The sequence below is a fragment of the Phoxinus phoxinus genome, assembly GCF_949152265.1.
Source record: "Phoxinus phoxinus genome assembly, chromosome: 25".
NCBI classification, from domain to species: domain Eukaryota; kingdom Metazoa; phylum Chordata; class Actinopteri; order Cypriniformes; family Leuciscidae; genus Phoxinus; species Phoxinus phoxinus.
This window is the reverse complement of record NC_136900.1, coordinates 22726979-22743664: the sequence shown is the minus strand read 5'-3', so window position 1 is coordinate 22743664 and position 16686 is coordinate 22726979. Positions and strand designations below refer to the sequence as shown.

The 16686-nt window shown below is 40.5% G+C and overlaps 1 protein-coding gene across 1 annotated transcript in view; it reads right to left on the bottom strand.

Moving 5' to 3' along the window:
- Positions 1–8619: 8619 nt before the first annotated feature.
- ush1c (Usher syndrome 1C) overlaps positions 8620–16686 on the bottom strand; it is a 29573-nt gene continuing 21506 nt past the window's right edge. The window contains 3 exon segments of the mRNA XM_079604141.1: positions 8620–14625; positions 14628–14719; positions 14900–14955. Coding sequence (XP_079460267.1) covers positions 14594–14625; positions 14628–14719; positions 14900–14955 — 180 coding nt within the window. The 3' untranslated portion in view covers positions 8620–14593.

The window sequence follows — 16686 nt, the reverse complement described above, 5'->3', positions numbered from 1 at the left end:
GCATAAACCTTTACTCTCTGATCATTCGTAAGTGTGAACTCGTGAAATGATGTTTTATTAACAAGGTTCGGGAGGAACACGTTCTAATGATCAAGCAATCAAGTAACTCCAACCAGCTGTCATCAATCAGTAATGAACAGATCCACTCAATCAGCATGAGTAAAGCCTATAAATATTCACAGTCAACTCACCCTTATTCCTCGACAGTTTTCAGCATCCCTCCACCACCCCATCTCCTCACACTTGCATGGCTATCTTCCTAACCAGAGACGGGGGGAGTACTCTGGGTTCGGGCCCAATTTCCGAGCTCGGAGCCCTCCCCCCGGACAGCACGCCAAATACGCATAAACCTTTACTCTCTGATCATTCGTAAGTGTGAACTCGTGAACTACACAGGCAGAACAATACAGAAACAGAACATGTAATGTGTGTGACTGTGAGCTCACTGTAAATGTTTTTGCAGACTGGGTGAGATCAACTATAGCAATTGCATGACGGCTGTTACTGCACTATTAGAGGATTGAGACTCCCTTAACTTTTGTGTACTGTTGAGGACTGACATGACTGGAACTGACTGGTTCATCTGACAAAACATCAAACACCATCTTGCTCCTCCAACAACTGTCTAAGAATGAGAAATATGTAACCAATTGAAATTATACTTAATGTGTAGATGAAATCGTAACATCAAATTAAAGATACACAAATATAAACTTGGATTAGGCCTAATGTTTAGTCAACACAACGGAGATATGCAGTTGATATTTAAAATACCATTTATTTAGTCTAACACCATCTTAAATACAATAGGCCTACTGTAATTAAACAACACACACACACACACACACACACCGTGCGCTCAAAGTCATCAGTTGTGCAGTTACCCAAAATCTCCTGAATGAAGTTAAAACCCATCATGTCACTGCTACAGTATGTGGTTTTTAAATCAAGTGATCAAAGTGCTCGTTGCCGGCGCTGCGATCAGTGGCGCGGATAAAATGTTTTCTCGTGTGGCTCGCGCACACGCCGCACTGTCTTCACTCGGACGCACGCTTCAATCCCTTGCGGATACTCTCTATTCGTTCTGATGAAATCACAAAACATAATGCACACAAACGTGTCCGTGCTTGATATACAACCACTGATGAACATAATCGGTTTTGATGAGGAAAAAAAACTATACGAGAAAAAAAAAAAAAACGATACGAGTGTGGATTCGAACCCAGAACCCCTGACACGGTTGGCGAAAGATCTACCACTGGACCATTAAGATGTACATTGATCAAAGAGGCGAAACGGTGGTGTCACAAAAAAATACATGCATTTGAAGGGCGCGAACGTTAATTGTGTCGTCGTGGATATTGTAGTATTGTATTGCTAAATCCCCCGACCACTATGTCGGTCTGAGACAGCGAGACCTAGACAAGACCGAGAGGTCCGAGACCAAGACAAGACCAAAGGCCGTCAAGGCCGTGACGAGACCGAGACCACGTAAAAGTGGTCTCGAGACCGGTCTCGAGACCGGTCTCGAGACCAAGACCGGTCTCGAGACATACATCACTAGCAGGCTGCCATATTGGCAGATGAATTCACGTTAACCCATAAAACCTGGTTTTCAAGGCGGGTTTCTTTCCCACCAGCGTCTTCTCAGAAGCCAGCGCCTGCCACACCGACTGGAAAGGTCCGTGACTGCGGCAACGCTGCCCCTAATTCCAGGATGGAGAAATTGTGTTTCTTTTGCCGTAAGCCTGATCACTTGGTAGCTGACTGTGATGCTTGGAAGAGAAATCAGGGGGCGGAGCGGAAGTATCCAAAAGGGTTGGGGTTAATCCGAACTTCCTTGGTGCCGTCTCAGCTTTCCCTGGCTCGTAGTGAACCAGATGTATGTTTTAAACCATTTGTTTCTGACGGTTTTATTTATCTTACAGGAGAGCCTGGTGAAGGGCGCCCCATGAGAGTGCTGTGGGATACTGCATGTTGGCAGGAAGTGAATTAATCAAAAAGTGAATCAATCAAAACTAACTCAAGAAGCGCTATAAAGCCAAAACAATCTATGTTACCTAAAATTTTCAGTTTATTACTGTAAAGCCGCTTTTAACAATCGACATTGTTGAAGGGACAATATGTATGAATTACTCCCATCTAGAGGTGAATTTGTATTTTGCATTCAAACTAATTTTGCTCTCCAGCGCCTCGCTTTTTCAAATGTGCGTTGCATCTACGGTAGGCGATATGTACCAAAAAGCTTTGACATGATGTCTTCTAATAACACTTCGTCGAGTTTTCCTTCAGGTGAACAGGTGTGTTATTTCAAACAAACTGCAACATGACAACAAACAAACGAATGTTACAGTATGAATTACTGACCGTGAAAAACATGAAATATTGTAATTAGTAGTTATGCCTTCTTTATTCGTTATATTTTCTGAATTATTTATGTTCATTGTTAGATATCATCATCAGATGATTCAACAATAGGGAGAAGGAGAGGGAGAGGACAGAGAGGCAGTGGATCAGTGGGATCTAGGCGAGGAGGTGGACGACGAGGAAGAGGAGGAGAGCGAGAGTCAATACCACGGCAACAAAGATGCCCGGCAGCTACGAGAGACGATCTTGATAGAATTGAAAGTTTACAAAGGCAGAGAAGAGAAGCGACCGAGGTTTGTACAATTTATGTCTAGCAATAGAAATGATTTTTTTTTCTGTAATCTACGGTCACGTTTCCTTTTACGTTCTATTTTTGACTTTTTTGGCGACGATGTTTTCTTCTCCTGTGGCGTGGCATATGTATGGTCCATAATAACAATGCAATCCAGACTTTTAAACTTACCGGTGCAGTTTCAATCGCCTCTCACTGCTCTGCACCTGCGTTTCTGCTGGTTTCAGTCACGTCACGTCACGTGACTGGCTGGCTCTGGATGAAAACGCGTTGTGGAAACGCGTTGGCTTAGTACTTTTTGTCCCTTTCTGCTATTATAGTTTTGCAAGATGGCGGAACTACATGAAAGCCTCCGTGGACCCATCCCATGTATATAAAGATAATAAATTCTTCATTTATAAGGATAAGTCAGATAATTGGCCGAGGTATTTGTACACCATTGAGGACATATTTATGAATAAAAATATTGATAAAAAGATAAAAAGATACATATTGTCCCTTCAATATCAAGCACCCCCCTTTTTTTAATAGACATGAAAATGCACATTCCAAACTTAAATGGTTGTAATTCAGGAATGCTTTGGAATATAGATGTAAGATTGGTAAAGAAGACATTTGGCAATGTTTTGAAATAAATTAAGAAAGTTAAAAAAAAAAAATTATAGAAGTTTGAGTTTATGAAAATGTTCAATGTTAAAAAATGTATTATTCATATTTTATATAAAATATATATTTTCAAAACCTGGTGGACTCTAAAACTGCAAAAAAATCAAAGGCAAAAATCTGAACAATTTGTGTTTCAAATTTCCGGTTGATATCTCAAAAAATAAGCTTTATTTTCAAATGGGCCGCACTTTCGCCTCATAAATTGCAGATTTCTGCACGCAGAATATGCGAGCTTGCATGATTTCATAATCCCCGCATTTGAGTCTAAAACGACTCAAAACCGCAGTATGTATCTAAGCCTTTAAACAAGAATTAATGGGTGTTTTTTATTTTTTTATATCAACCTTAAATTTGGAACACACCTTATTTAAATTTGTGGCTTTGATTTTCTAGCAATTTATTGAGTTCAACATGTTTTATAAAATATATATTTTATATACAATAATGTTCATAAATCATTTTCATGAACTTTTATAACACTTTTTAAACTTCAACCGTAATCTGACAAGGGTCTTTTTTTTTCAATTAGACCAAACTAATATCTGTGCTCCCAAGCTTCAAATTTTTATTAAAAAAATGTTTGTCCTGTAATGACTCAGAGTAACTTTTTTTATATTGTCACACAAGGGACAAGGGTCTTTTTCCCACTATCATAAAACCATCAAGAATCACAGCCAATAGTTCCACATTAATTGACAATATCTTTACAAATGCAGTTGACAGCAGAATAGAAAGTGGCTTGCTTATAAATTATATAAGTGATCACCTACCTGTCTTTAGTACACTGCAACATTTTTTTCAGAATCAAAATACAAAGAAACAAGGGGCATATAGTCTAAAACTACTCAAAACCGCAGTATCTATAAAAGCCTTTAAACAATAATTAAATACTCAGACTTGGAATGAAGTCTACTTAACTAATGATCCAAATGAATCTTATGATAAATTCTTGTCTATTTTTATCCACCTATTCAACATAGTCCTATGCGCATGCAAAAGCAGTCAAAGTATGAAGCCAAACCCTGGATCACCAAAGGACTTCAAAATGCATGTAACAAGAAAAATCTTCTATATAATTTTTTTTTTAGAAAAGAGAACAAAGGAAGCCGAACTTAAATATAAATTATATAAAAACAATCTAGTAAACATATTAAGGAAACTCAGAAGCAACATCAAAGAGACTTGGAAGGTACTAAATAGTGCAATCAAAGGAAATACTAAGAAAAGCAAATTTCCTAAGTATTTTTCAAACCAATTGAAAACTATAACTAAGCCAATCGATATTGCTAATGAATTTAATACTTATTTTGCAAATGTAGGAGCAAATCTAGCAAACAATATTGTGCAATCAGAATTAAAAGTAGGAGTGGGTGTTGACATAATTAAATCGAATACAAGCTCAATATTTCTAAAGTCAGTAGAAGAAAATGAAATAATAAATACAATAAATAAATTTAAAAATAAAAAATCAACAGATTTGAATGATATAGACATGGCGCTAGTTAAGGATGTTATGACATTTGTTGTTAAACCATTAACCCATATTTTCAACTTATCTCTCCAATCTGGTGTTTTTCCGGACAACATGAAAATAGCTAAAGTCATCCCCATCTACAAAAATGGTGATAGCCATTTACTCTCAAATTATAGACCAATTTCCCTCCTTCCACAATTCTCAAAAATACTAGAAAAACTATTTGAAATAAGACTAGATAGTTTCATAAAAAAATATAAACTATTAAACGATCATCAATATGGCTTCCAAGCAAATCGATCCACAGAAATGGCGGTAATAGAGCTGGTAGAAAAACTAACCTCTGCAATAGAAAATAAAAATTACTCAGTTGGAATTTTTATAGACTTGAAAAAAGCATTCGATACCATCGATCATAAAATATTGTTAGAAAAACTTGAAATATATGGCATCAGGGGCGTTGCACAAAGATGGATTAGTGACTATCTCAGGAATAGATTTCAGTTTGTGCAATTCACCAACAGCAGGTCCAAGTTACAGAGGGCAACTTGTGGGGTCCCACAAGGATCAGTCCTTGGACCAAAGCTATTTTTACTATATATCAATGACATTTGTAACGTGTCCACCCAATTAAATTGTGTTTTATTTGCAGATGATACAACTTTACTTTGTTCCAATCAAAATTTGGGACAGCTTCTGGACACAGTGGAAGCAGAAATGAAAACATAAAAAAAATGGTTTGATGTTAATAAACTGTCATTAAATATAAATAAAACTAAATTTATTTTATTTAGTAATAAACAAATAAATACAAACGTCCAGATTAGAATTGATAAGTTTGAACTAGAAAGGGTAAATTAAATTAAATTTTTAGGCGTCATCATTGACCACAAAATCAGTTGGAAATCCCACATAACCTATATAAAGTCAAAAATTTCTAAAACTCTGGCTATTCTGTCTAAAACAAAACACATTCTTGATTCAAAGGCCCTAAACATACTGTACCAGTCTCTAATAGTGCCATACATGACTTATTGCGTAGAGATCTGGGGAAATACATACAAAACAACTATGGAAATGCAGTTGTGGATTTTTTTTCTTTTGATAACAAAATTATATAGAAATTATATTTGATATAGTCTCCTATTTATAGAAGTTTACCCTGCAACAGTTTACTTCTTTGTTCCAAAACCAGACATGTAAAAAGGCTCCAATGTGAACGCATCCTTAAAATGCCCCTATTATGTTTTTTCGAATATTCCCTTTCATGCAGTGTGTAAAATAGCTGTTTGTGAATGTAAACGTTCTGCAAAGTTGTAAAGTTTAGGGCCAATCCCAATTCTACCCCTTACCCCTTCACTTTCCCCTTCCCCTCGGTTTTGCTCGTGCACGTGGAGGGGTAGGGCTGTCTCGATTCTCTTTTGGTTGGAGGGGAAGGGCTAGGGGGAAGGGCCAGATAGCCCTTCAAACGAAGATTTTTCGGGACCACACTTCAAACGAAGGGGTATGAGAAGTGTCACAGCATACACCGGCTACAGACGCAAAATGGCTGCCCAAGCAAAAAATTAGACCATAAATGTAAGAATTGTTGACTTTAATAAGTATTTTAACGAAAAAATAATGATTTGCTTTATGTTACATTCAATCTTGTGTTCATATTTACGGTCAGTTCCTTCAAAGAAACGTTTGTAAAAAAAATCTCCTCTCCCCCGAACAAAGCACACAAGCTATTGGTGCGTTCAAGTCATCTCGTAAAGATCGTATTTATGAGTTGAACGCACATGAACGCCACACAATGTCGTATTTCACACAGTTTCACACAGTAAATAAATAAATAGGACAAACATAGGTCTGTACCTCCAACGTGTTAATACAACACCACAGAAAACAAGTCCTGTGCATCTTGGAAGTTTGTGATAAACATCGGCGCATCTCCTGTGACGTAGGCGACGACGTATAATGACGTGTAACGGTGTAGTGGTGTCCCATTTCTTAGGGGAATATTTTCACCCCTACGCCTTGCCACTCTGTTTCAAGGGTCAAGGGGAAGGGGAAGGCGAAGGGTTAGGGGTAGACGAAGGGGAAAGGGGTAGAATTGGGATTGGGCCTTAAAGTGCACAATAAATAAAGTTATCTCCCAAAACAAAGAATCGACTTTGAACTGCCTTTCTGTCAGGACCACTAAATACGATGGTAAAATGACATGAATCACGATCCTCCCGTTCACTGGTCCTCTCCCTGTACTGCAATCTGCTCATGCTCTGATAAAAATTGCGTTGTAGGACTATACTTTATTTTGACAATTGGTCAAAAAATAAATCTGTTAAATCTGATTATCCTGCATAGAACTGATTGAAGAATAATATTGATATTTTATATTATTTTAATATAGGTACCAGAATTAGCCTTTTCACCGTTTGTATCACTCCGCTTGTCTGTCCTTGCATCATTAAGCCAGTAGGTGGCGACAAGTGACTGTCTTTATGAGTGAACAATTGAACTTTAATTAAACTGATTAGTGCCAAAAACATTGATTAACTCAGGAAAGAAACAAGTTCCTGAAACCAATCTTTAATGCTAATATAAATTGCTAATTTGCCTCTGGACACAAAAAGATTGCACTGGTTTCTGATTGAAATGTAACATCTATGCAAAATAATCCTTGAAATATTTCTCATTTGAGGCCATTCCTGTTTGGAATATGTGATTGTGTATTGTCAACAAAAAGCAGAAACATTCTGCATTTCCATTTTGTAGAGTGAATCATTCATCGCAACATTTATCCTCATTCTCACTTTTAAGAATCTGTTATCTACAAATAATTTATGCTACTGCCCACTGACATGCTTTTAAAGCTATTGTTATCCAATTCTTTTGGCCTTTAAACACCTTAAAATGCACATACTGTAGGTCAGAGAATCCACATTTTATCTGGGGACATTTGAATGCATGACTCTGTGGTAATGTGTGCTGGTGTGGCTACAGTGCCAAGGCTGATTTTTTGAGCCAGTTTGCCCCTGCATACAATATACATTATTCTCTGTATCAAATCATGTTAGCTTATTACCCAGCCCCTCATGTTTCAGGCTGATGTTTTTAAAACCTAGAGATACCCCTGCAAATGCATATACAATATTTGTAACTTAAATAAGTAATAATAAAATAAAGAGACAATATATTAAGGAGTAGTAAAATTTTAAAAGTCTTACCGTTACAACCGGACCCCAAAGTGGCCCTCAGTGAAAATGAGTTTGACACCCCTGGTTTACAGTGTGTTCAATCGCTGAGCTTTAGGAAGTCTCCAGATGGAGCTGAAATTCAGTTATGGTAATGGGAGTTTTTGTTTTCGATGCATGATGTAAGCGGTAGACCAATCACAACAGACTGGGCCATCTGGCCAATCAGAGCAGAGTAGCTCGTGGAAAGGAGGGATTTACAGAGGCTGATTCATCAGAATCCGTTGAGAATCATTGAAAAATTTGGTTATGTGCAATGTATAACAAAAACAAAATTAGGAGACTTTAAAATAGCATAATGGGGTCACTTTAATTTGCGAATGATCAGAAGTCATAAAAACATTACACAAAAATACCTTTTTGCTAATGCATATTTATTGTTTTTCATTCAACAACAAAATAATGCCCACAACAGTAAATTATGAATTTATAAAACAGATGTTTGATTTATAAATCATGTTAATAATTGTATTTGCTCCACTTACAACATATATACTAAATGACATGCTTGTTGCAAATTACTAAGGAATGGCTCTCGATCGATTCCTCCTGTGGTCCGTCTTAAAAGAACGTCCTGTAATAGGAGTGACAGAAAATATAAAAATAAGATTAGTCTGATAGATATTTAAAAGAGGGTTCCCTTCGAGAGAACATCGGCGCTGTGTCATGGTGTTGACGCAATGGGAACCAATGGGAACGTCTTCAGAGTTAGCCATGTGAAATACAGGCCAAAACATTGGCCTAGACCAAAGTCAGGAGAGACAACTCAGTGTGTAATCAATTCTATAAATAACACCTGCGCAAGAGCGTCACCAGCTTCTTGTCTTCGGAAGCCGCTTGTCAGTCACTGTATGTTCAAAAACCGTTTGTCTGTTTGTCTTAGGAACAGGAGTTGAACAAAAAAAACTATGTCAAAGTTTAGGAGATGGGTTTCGCTGTGCCCCCGTTACATTCTTGGGGATGATGGACACAAGCTGTGTATTCTTTGTTTGGGAGCGGAGTACGCTTGATGAACTCTCAGGGGAGCTGATTATGTGCACTGTGAGCGTTTTAATATGAGAAAGCACAGCTCCCGCCTCGCCCTCTTTGATGATCAGGGGAATTTTATTTATACACCTCATGGGTTGGGTCCCACGGCTGCCGAGGCATCAAGTCGACTTTTCTCATGGGGTTCTCAGATGGAGGTCTTAGACGAGCCTGAGACAGGCACCACCCTTTCTCTCGCTCTATCGACGGACCCGAGGTTCCCGTTCTGGATATGGAAGCTCGCTCTGCGATTTCTTCCTCTCCAGACGAGGACCCGCTCTCTTGGGGGTCAAGCTTTGAGTCGTTTGACAATGAGTGCGGTTATGTGTAGAGTGCAACTATTGCCCTCTAGATATCATATAAGGAGCTGCTAGAGGTCGTCACTTGTGTGGTGGCTAAATTAAATCTCAAGTGGCCAAACAAAAAAAGGGAAGTGCCTTGTAGTAAGCTGGATGAGCGGCAGTCTGTTCCAGCTAATCAAACGTAACCTTTCCTTTCTTTACCAATCTTCATTCTGAAATCAAAGTTATGGAAAGCTCCATACTCCATATTATTGTGTTCATAACCCAGCAATGTTGGAGTCATTGCCTAGGGTAGAAGAGACGCTTGCGGGCTATCTCACTAACGCTTCGACTTCGGCTTCATCAATAAAGAGGCCAGCCTTGCCCAAAAGACCCTGCAGGATCACATCTTCTTTGTGGATTATGAGGCAGCAGGTCAGGCTGGTCAGTCCCTGCACACCATGGCGCTGTTACAGGCCTATCAGGCTGACCTGCTCAAAGAACTCGACACCGGCAAGAGCCTTGGCCCTGAAGCGGTGAAGAACCCAGCAGGGCCAAAGATTTGTCTCTCCGCGTCACTAAGCAGACGGCCCGTGCTATCAGCTGCTGTTAAATGGCTGCTGTGGTTGCTATGGAGAGACATCTGTGGCTCAACCTTTCAGCGATCAAAGAAAAAGAAAAATTGTTTCTGTACCCCGGTGGGTACTTTGACTAATAGAAAATGGTTACAGGATCCAGTTCAAGTATCATCCTCCGTGTTTCAATGGCATGCTTCTTACAACAGTGAAGCCAGAACAAGGTCAGTTTCTTGCACAGAAGTTAGAGTCCCTTCTAGATCGTGTTCCCCTGCCAGAAAGGGACTCTGGTTTTTACAGTCAACACTTCCTCGTTCTCTAAGAAAGACGGTGGGTTGCATCCCATTTTAGATCTTCGTCTCTTGAACCGTATTCTGTGGATCTACAGATTCAAGATGTTAATGTTAAAACTCGTGCCTCAAATCCAATCAGAGAATTGGTTTGTCACGATTGATCTAAAATATTTTCACAAAGATATTTTACCCACTCATAGGAAGTTCCTGAGTTTCGCTTTGGAGGGAAGCGTACCAATATCGGTTGTTCCGTTCGGCCTAGCCTTGTCTCCTTGAACCTTCACCAAATGCATGGATGCAGCACTGGCTCCTCTGCGACTCCTGGGCATGTGGGTGGTAAACTACATTGACGACTTGCTCATTTTAGCCAGATCGAGAGAGTTGGTATTTTGACATCGAGGTGTCGTTTTTGCTCATAATGAGAATTTAGGTTTGAGACAAAATCTAAAGAAGAGCAATCTGACACGATGCCAGAGAACTACGTTTCTCGGGTGGTTTGAGATTCTACCATGATGCAGGCACAATTGTCCTGGCTCAGGTGAATTCTATTCACACCATGGTAGGCAATCTGAGGTAAGGCAATCTAAGCTTTCCGTCCGTCAGAACCATGCTAGGTTAGGGCTGTGTTCTTAGCACTAAAACATTTTCTCCCAGACCTGTGGGGCTATCATGTGTTGGTGTGGATGGACAAAACATTGGTAGTCTCCTACATAAATCACCAGGCCGGGGTGCATTCGCACGCCCTGTTCATGCTGGTACAGCAGATCCTGCTCTTGGGGCGTATGGCAAACTGCTCTCCTTAAAGGCAGTTTACATCCCTGGACATCTCAATTTGGGATCAGTTGGGAGCAGACGTCCTGTCAAGGCATGGGCTTAGGCCCCAGGATTGGTGACTCAACCCTCAATTAGTTGAGCCCATATGGCAGAAGTTTTCCCAGGCGGAAGTGGGCTTGTTCACCCCTGAGGAGTCAACCCACTGTCCCCTGTGGTTTTCTCTCCATCCTCCAGCTCCTCTGGGACTGGGGACTCCTCTGGGACTCCTCTGAGGCTGGACATCTTTCCGTGGCTGAGCCATACAGACTTTTTTCGATCACTCTGCTCCAGGGAATCCTGGTAAGGGTCCGTCAGGAGGAGCTCCACTTAGTATTGGTAGCCCCGTCCTGGCCGGCCTGTGTCCTGTTTGCGGACCTTGTGTCTCTCCTGGAATGCTCTCCTTGGGAGATTCCGACCAGAAGGGACCTTCTGTCCCAGGCTCCAGTGACAATCTTTCACCCCGACAGGGATTTGGAAATTGTGGGTCTGGCCCCTGAGGGGTACCAGCTCATAGATTCTGGTCTCTCTACTGAAGTTAGCAATACCATTCTCAATGATAGGGCTCCTTCTACCAGAAAGGTGTATGCTCTTAAATGGTGTTTATTATTCTCATGGTGTCAGCGACACCATCTTAACCCAGTTGACTGCCTAGTCGGTTCAGTACTGGAGGTCCTTCAGGAGCGTCTGTCAGCAGGACCGACCCCAGCAACTCTTAAGGCTTACCCCAACCAGATCAAGGGGGTTTCAGTGGGTAAACATGTCTTATTGTCCCATTTCCTGCATGGTGCCAAATGGCTGAGGCCAATCTGCAGACTGGGGGTTCCGTCATGGGATCTACCTGTGGTACTTGAAAGGGTTGTCTAATGCTACCTTCCAATGCCTGGAGTCAGCCTCTGTGAAGCTTCTTACTCTTTAAGTTGGCCTTTCTTATTACTATTACCTCTCTGAAGAGGATATGAGACCTGCAGGCTTTGTCAGTTACCTCCTCCTGCCTGGACTTTGCTTCTGGAGTGGTCAAGGTGATTTTGTTATTACATCCCTAACGTGCCTTTTTTACCGGTTCATTGTGTTGTTCTTTAGCCCTTCTCTCCTCCACCATTTGAAACTCAGGAGAAAGAGAGGCTTAATACGTTATGTCCAGTCAGGCTAGTGGCATAAATCTTATCAACTTCTTGTCTGCTTTGGAGGGCGCAACTGAGGTTCCGCTGCTTCCAAACAGACGATATCTCTGGGTTTTAAATACGGTCGGTCTGGCCTGCGGCATGTGGGGTGGCTTCGTCTCTAGGAGTCAGGGCCCATTCTACTCTAAGTGTTGCTGCTTCTAAGGCATTAGCAAGAGGTGCATCTTTGAGGGATGTTTGTGCTGCGGCAGGCTGGTCCTCTCCGCACACATTCATCAGGTTTTATAGAGTGGATGTGGACTCAGCCCCAAGGTCTACAGTGCTTGCGCAACTTTCCACTACCTGTATGCAGGCATCCTCTCAGTATGGCTTCAGCCCCTGCCCTTTCAATCACTAATATTGCGGTAGCTATTTAATCCCTCTGTGATCACATGTCAGTAGGTTAGACGGGACAGGAAGAGTGGGCAAAACCGCTTCGGTGTCCCACTTCCTTTTCTGTAACCTTCTATGGTATGGAGCTTGGAGAAGCATTAAAAATGTTTCTCGTTGAATCACATTCACATTGTAAATAGCATTATGGTACTTGGCAAAGGGAAGGGGCAGTTTGAGCCACCTCCTAGTTGGAGGCTGCATAAGTATATTTCCTTATATGGATGGGCAGTACAGCAAGGAGATTGAGCTTTCCACTTTGTGTCTCACTCCTTAATTTGTCACTCCTCAAGTCTATACCTGGAGGTGATAGTGTAGACACAGTGGGGGATTACGTTAACACTTTTTCCTAATGGTTTGCGAGGAGTATCGAAAAAGAGCATAAAAGTGGACTTTATCGCAGTTAGCGACCCACTCTTTGTCATTCGCTGGAACTGTTGTGATGGACATCCATCAGTAGATAAGAGCTACTTAGTAGGGAGTGGTATGAGAGTGCTGTGGCGCTCCACTCCCTTTGATTCACATTGGAGGTAATAGTCAGACGTTTGTATGTCGACTAGTTCCCTAGGAGACCCAATTTTGGTCAGCCATGTTCCTTGGTAGAGCAGGCAGTTCAGAGAATGGTGTTCTCCCCTGAGGCCTCTCTTGGTCCTTAGGACAGAATGCATAATATTTGCTCCCTCTGGAACTAATGGTCGAGGGTCTGGGTGGCAGTCTTCTAGTCTACCCTGCCTTATTGGTGGCAGACGCAGTGAGCCTGCAATCTTCCTAGTCAGTTCTACCCCTGGGTCATTTAGATCAGGTAATTGGGGTGGTATTGAGCTACGGACATTGCTTTAGGCTGATAGTTTTCAGTTACTTGGTGTGCTGTATAGTAATCTTTTGTGACAGCTTAGCCCGCTGGTGATTTCACAACACCGTGAGCAGGCATTTGGGGAGTATGGCATAGTGGGTATTTCATTACCATAGCGTCAACTCCATGACACAGTGTCTCGTTCCCCTTTTGAGGAAACCGGGGTTACCTACCTAACGTAACATTTTATATCTCACATCCACACGAGGGGTGAAGAAAAAAAGTTGCACTCTTAGCAAGGAAAAGGAATTTTACAACAAAGACTATATATGCTATATATGAAACTGACATATAAAAATGACAAAGAATGTCACTGCATTGATTCACAGATTGTGCAAAAAGACGCGGTGAAAAAAACGAGGAAGGGCCGATTGGGTCCAGTGCAACCACCCAGGGTCGCTGAACCAGGCCATCCAGCTGGCTGAAGATCATCTGGTTGCGTGCCCTGGTGTCGGGAAGCCCCTCATTAACCTCTCTCTCTCAAACCCCTCTCTTCCTTCTCTCTCTCATCCTGTCTCCGTTCCCAGGTCGCGCCCCTCTAGTGGTTCTATCACATGAAGGATACGAACGTGCGGCCCACAGGCCGGGGGCACAGATGGCTGTAGCCAACTTCCTCTCTAAAATTGGGGGGCAAGGGATATTTTGGAGTGTTTGTTTTGATGGCAGTGTGCCCGACTCAAGTGATTTTCTTTCTTTTATTTCATTATTTGTGATAAAATAAAGACTTGGTTTGCTCCCCACTCAGACTTCTACTACATTTCTATCTTTGAAGGTTTTACAGCCTTCAAGTACAAATATTATACCCATCCGTACATTTTTTACTTCCTAGTTTGCTTCTAGTGGACCAATGGCAGTATCTTTTCATAATTCCACATAAAGTAGTGCTGAAGACATTTATAGTAACATGCAGTAGCAAAGGGACAGATCAAAGTTGCAATAATCAATGCATGAGTCATGACATGTAACAGTCCCTTTGAACAACATCAATCAGAACTACTGCACAGATTTGTGAACAACAGTTCACAACTATTGTATATTACATTATTGAATAATTATTACAACAAATCCCCAAATGAAAACATCTGGTTGAGTTTCCAGATTGACAAAGAAAAGAGATTGTCACATGTACATGATGCACACTGCATCACTAGGGGGGTTACCACTGGGCTATTGGCCGATCAGGTTGGGGGATGGGGGGTCCTCATCTGAAGGACGTAGCCCTGTCTGTACACAGGGGCACTGCCTTGGAAAACCTTTTTCTTTGCAGTGGGTCTGACTGATGCTGCTTTAGGGCTGAAGACATACAGCAGATGACAGCTTCACCACTGAGAGCCATTTACCCAACTGATTGCTCTTTTCATTGGGCACAATTGAAATAGACCACATAAAGCAAAATACTATAATTGAGTGAATTGCATTTAGAGGGCACTTGAGCTGTCATTGTATTATGAGAAAGAATGCAACTATACGTACACTTCATCTTCATATTCCTTCGGTGGAGACACCGCAATGACCAGGTCAATCCAGTCCTGCACACAAATACACAGAAAAATGGCAAGCACATGCACATGAACAAAAGGATGAAAGTCAGATAAATTCTCGCACACAACAAAATAAATTGTATACACAATAAAAGATTTTTCCTCCTACATGTTTCATTTGCATTAATGAAATGAGTTAACTGTGAATAACATTAGCCTACTTAAATCCCCACTGTCTTGATGTTTGACAAGCACATTGGCACAATTATATTGATACATTCTGCTTCACTTCTGCTCCAACCCTTCATCTATATTAAATTATGTTTGCTGAAAAAATCATTACAGCAACAGACCATGTGCACTTTCTTGTGATTTGTGTCTCCCAGGAAAAATAAGTAAAAAAAAAAAAATACAATAGGTTGTTGTTTTAACCTACTAATATCTAAAAAAAGAATGCATAGCTACAACCTTACTATTTCTATAACAAATGTTGACTGAAATCTATGTAATCCTGCAGAATTGGTTTAATGCAGCATTATGTGATGTCAAAATTACTGTAATTACTGTAATTGTGCAATGAAACCTTAGAGATTCCACATTGTGCTATTCACATCATTGTACTCTGAAATTATTCATTTCTAGGGTAGCGCTAATAAGATCCAGTTTTGTTGGTGACAGTAAAATACACAGCACTACATTTCAGTTCACCTCTATGTTCATCCAAACCAATCTCACTAAACAATTTTATCTATTACATTTTGACAAATTCATACAATTTAAGTCATATGAAAATGTACGATTTTTTTGAAAAAATAAACTAAGCATGAAGGTCCACCCGTAAACCAAACCCAGATCGTATGAAAACGTGAATTAGATTTTACGAATTCATATGAATTCACTACCAATATAAAACGCCAAAATGTTAAATAGTTACGAATTGCTACAAGAGTGTTGATTCATCTGCAAAATTGAAGAACAAGGAAACTGCACAAGGACTAGAATAAAATTACATTTGAGACCGACAGACACAATGCTATATAAGTTCATTTAACCGTTGAAGGCTGAAAAGGCTTGATTGTTTAAATTTAGGACATTATGTGAATGTTTTTAGTTGTAAATAGCAGTTATTTCAACATGATGTGAATGCTGAATATGGTAAGATGTACGATGAGAGCAAGACTCTAATTAGTAGTGGAAAGCAATATCAAATTTGTCAAAATATTCACAAACGCAAGAGGGTGAGAAATGTGTTGAATTTGATGATGGACGAGTGTTCAAATTCTGAGTGAATTTAACTTAGAAGTGTTATTGACAAAAGTTGTATTTAAGGGTGTGTTCTCACTTGGCAGGTTTGGTTTGATTAAAATGAACTCTGGTGCGATCACTCTGTTAGTGCGGTTAATTTGGATAATTATGAACATCCGAACCCTGATGCATATCAAACAAGAGGACCAAGACCCACCTTGTCAGGGGGTCTTGGTCCACTTCCAAATAAATTCTGGTAAGGTTCGACTGAAATATGAGTGGAACGCAGACCAAATAAATCTAGAAGTCACGAGATGCAACCCCAAAAAGGACAAAATGCTCAAGCATACCTGTTTTTTCTTGTTATATTCAAGATGTTGCGGATGAATTCCTGTTAATGTTTTGACCCATCACAATTTATAAGCTATTCATGAGTTTTCAGCTGGTAAAAAATACCATCATATGTACGCACATACAGCGGGCACGTTTAGCCCAGCACACAGCATTGGTTTGGATTTTCGGTAAGTTCCGGTT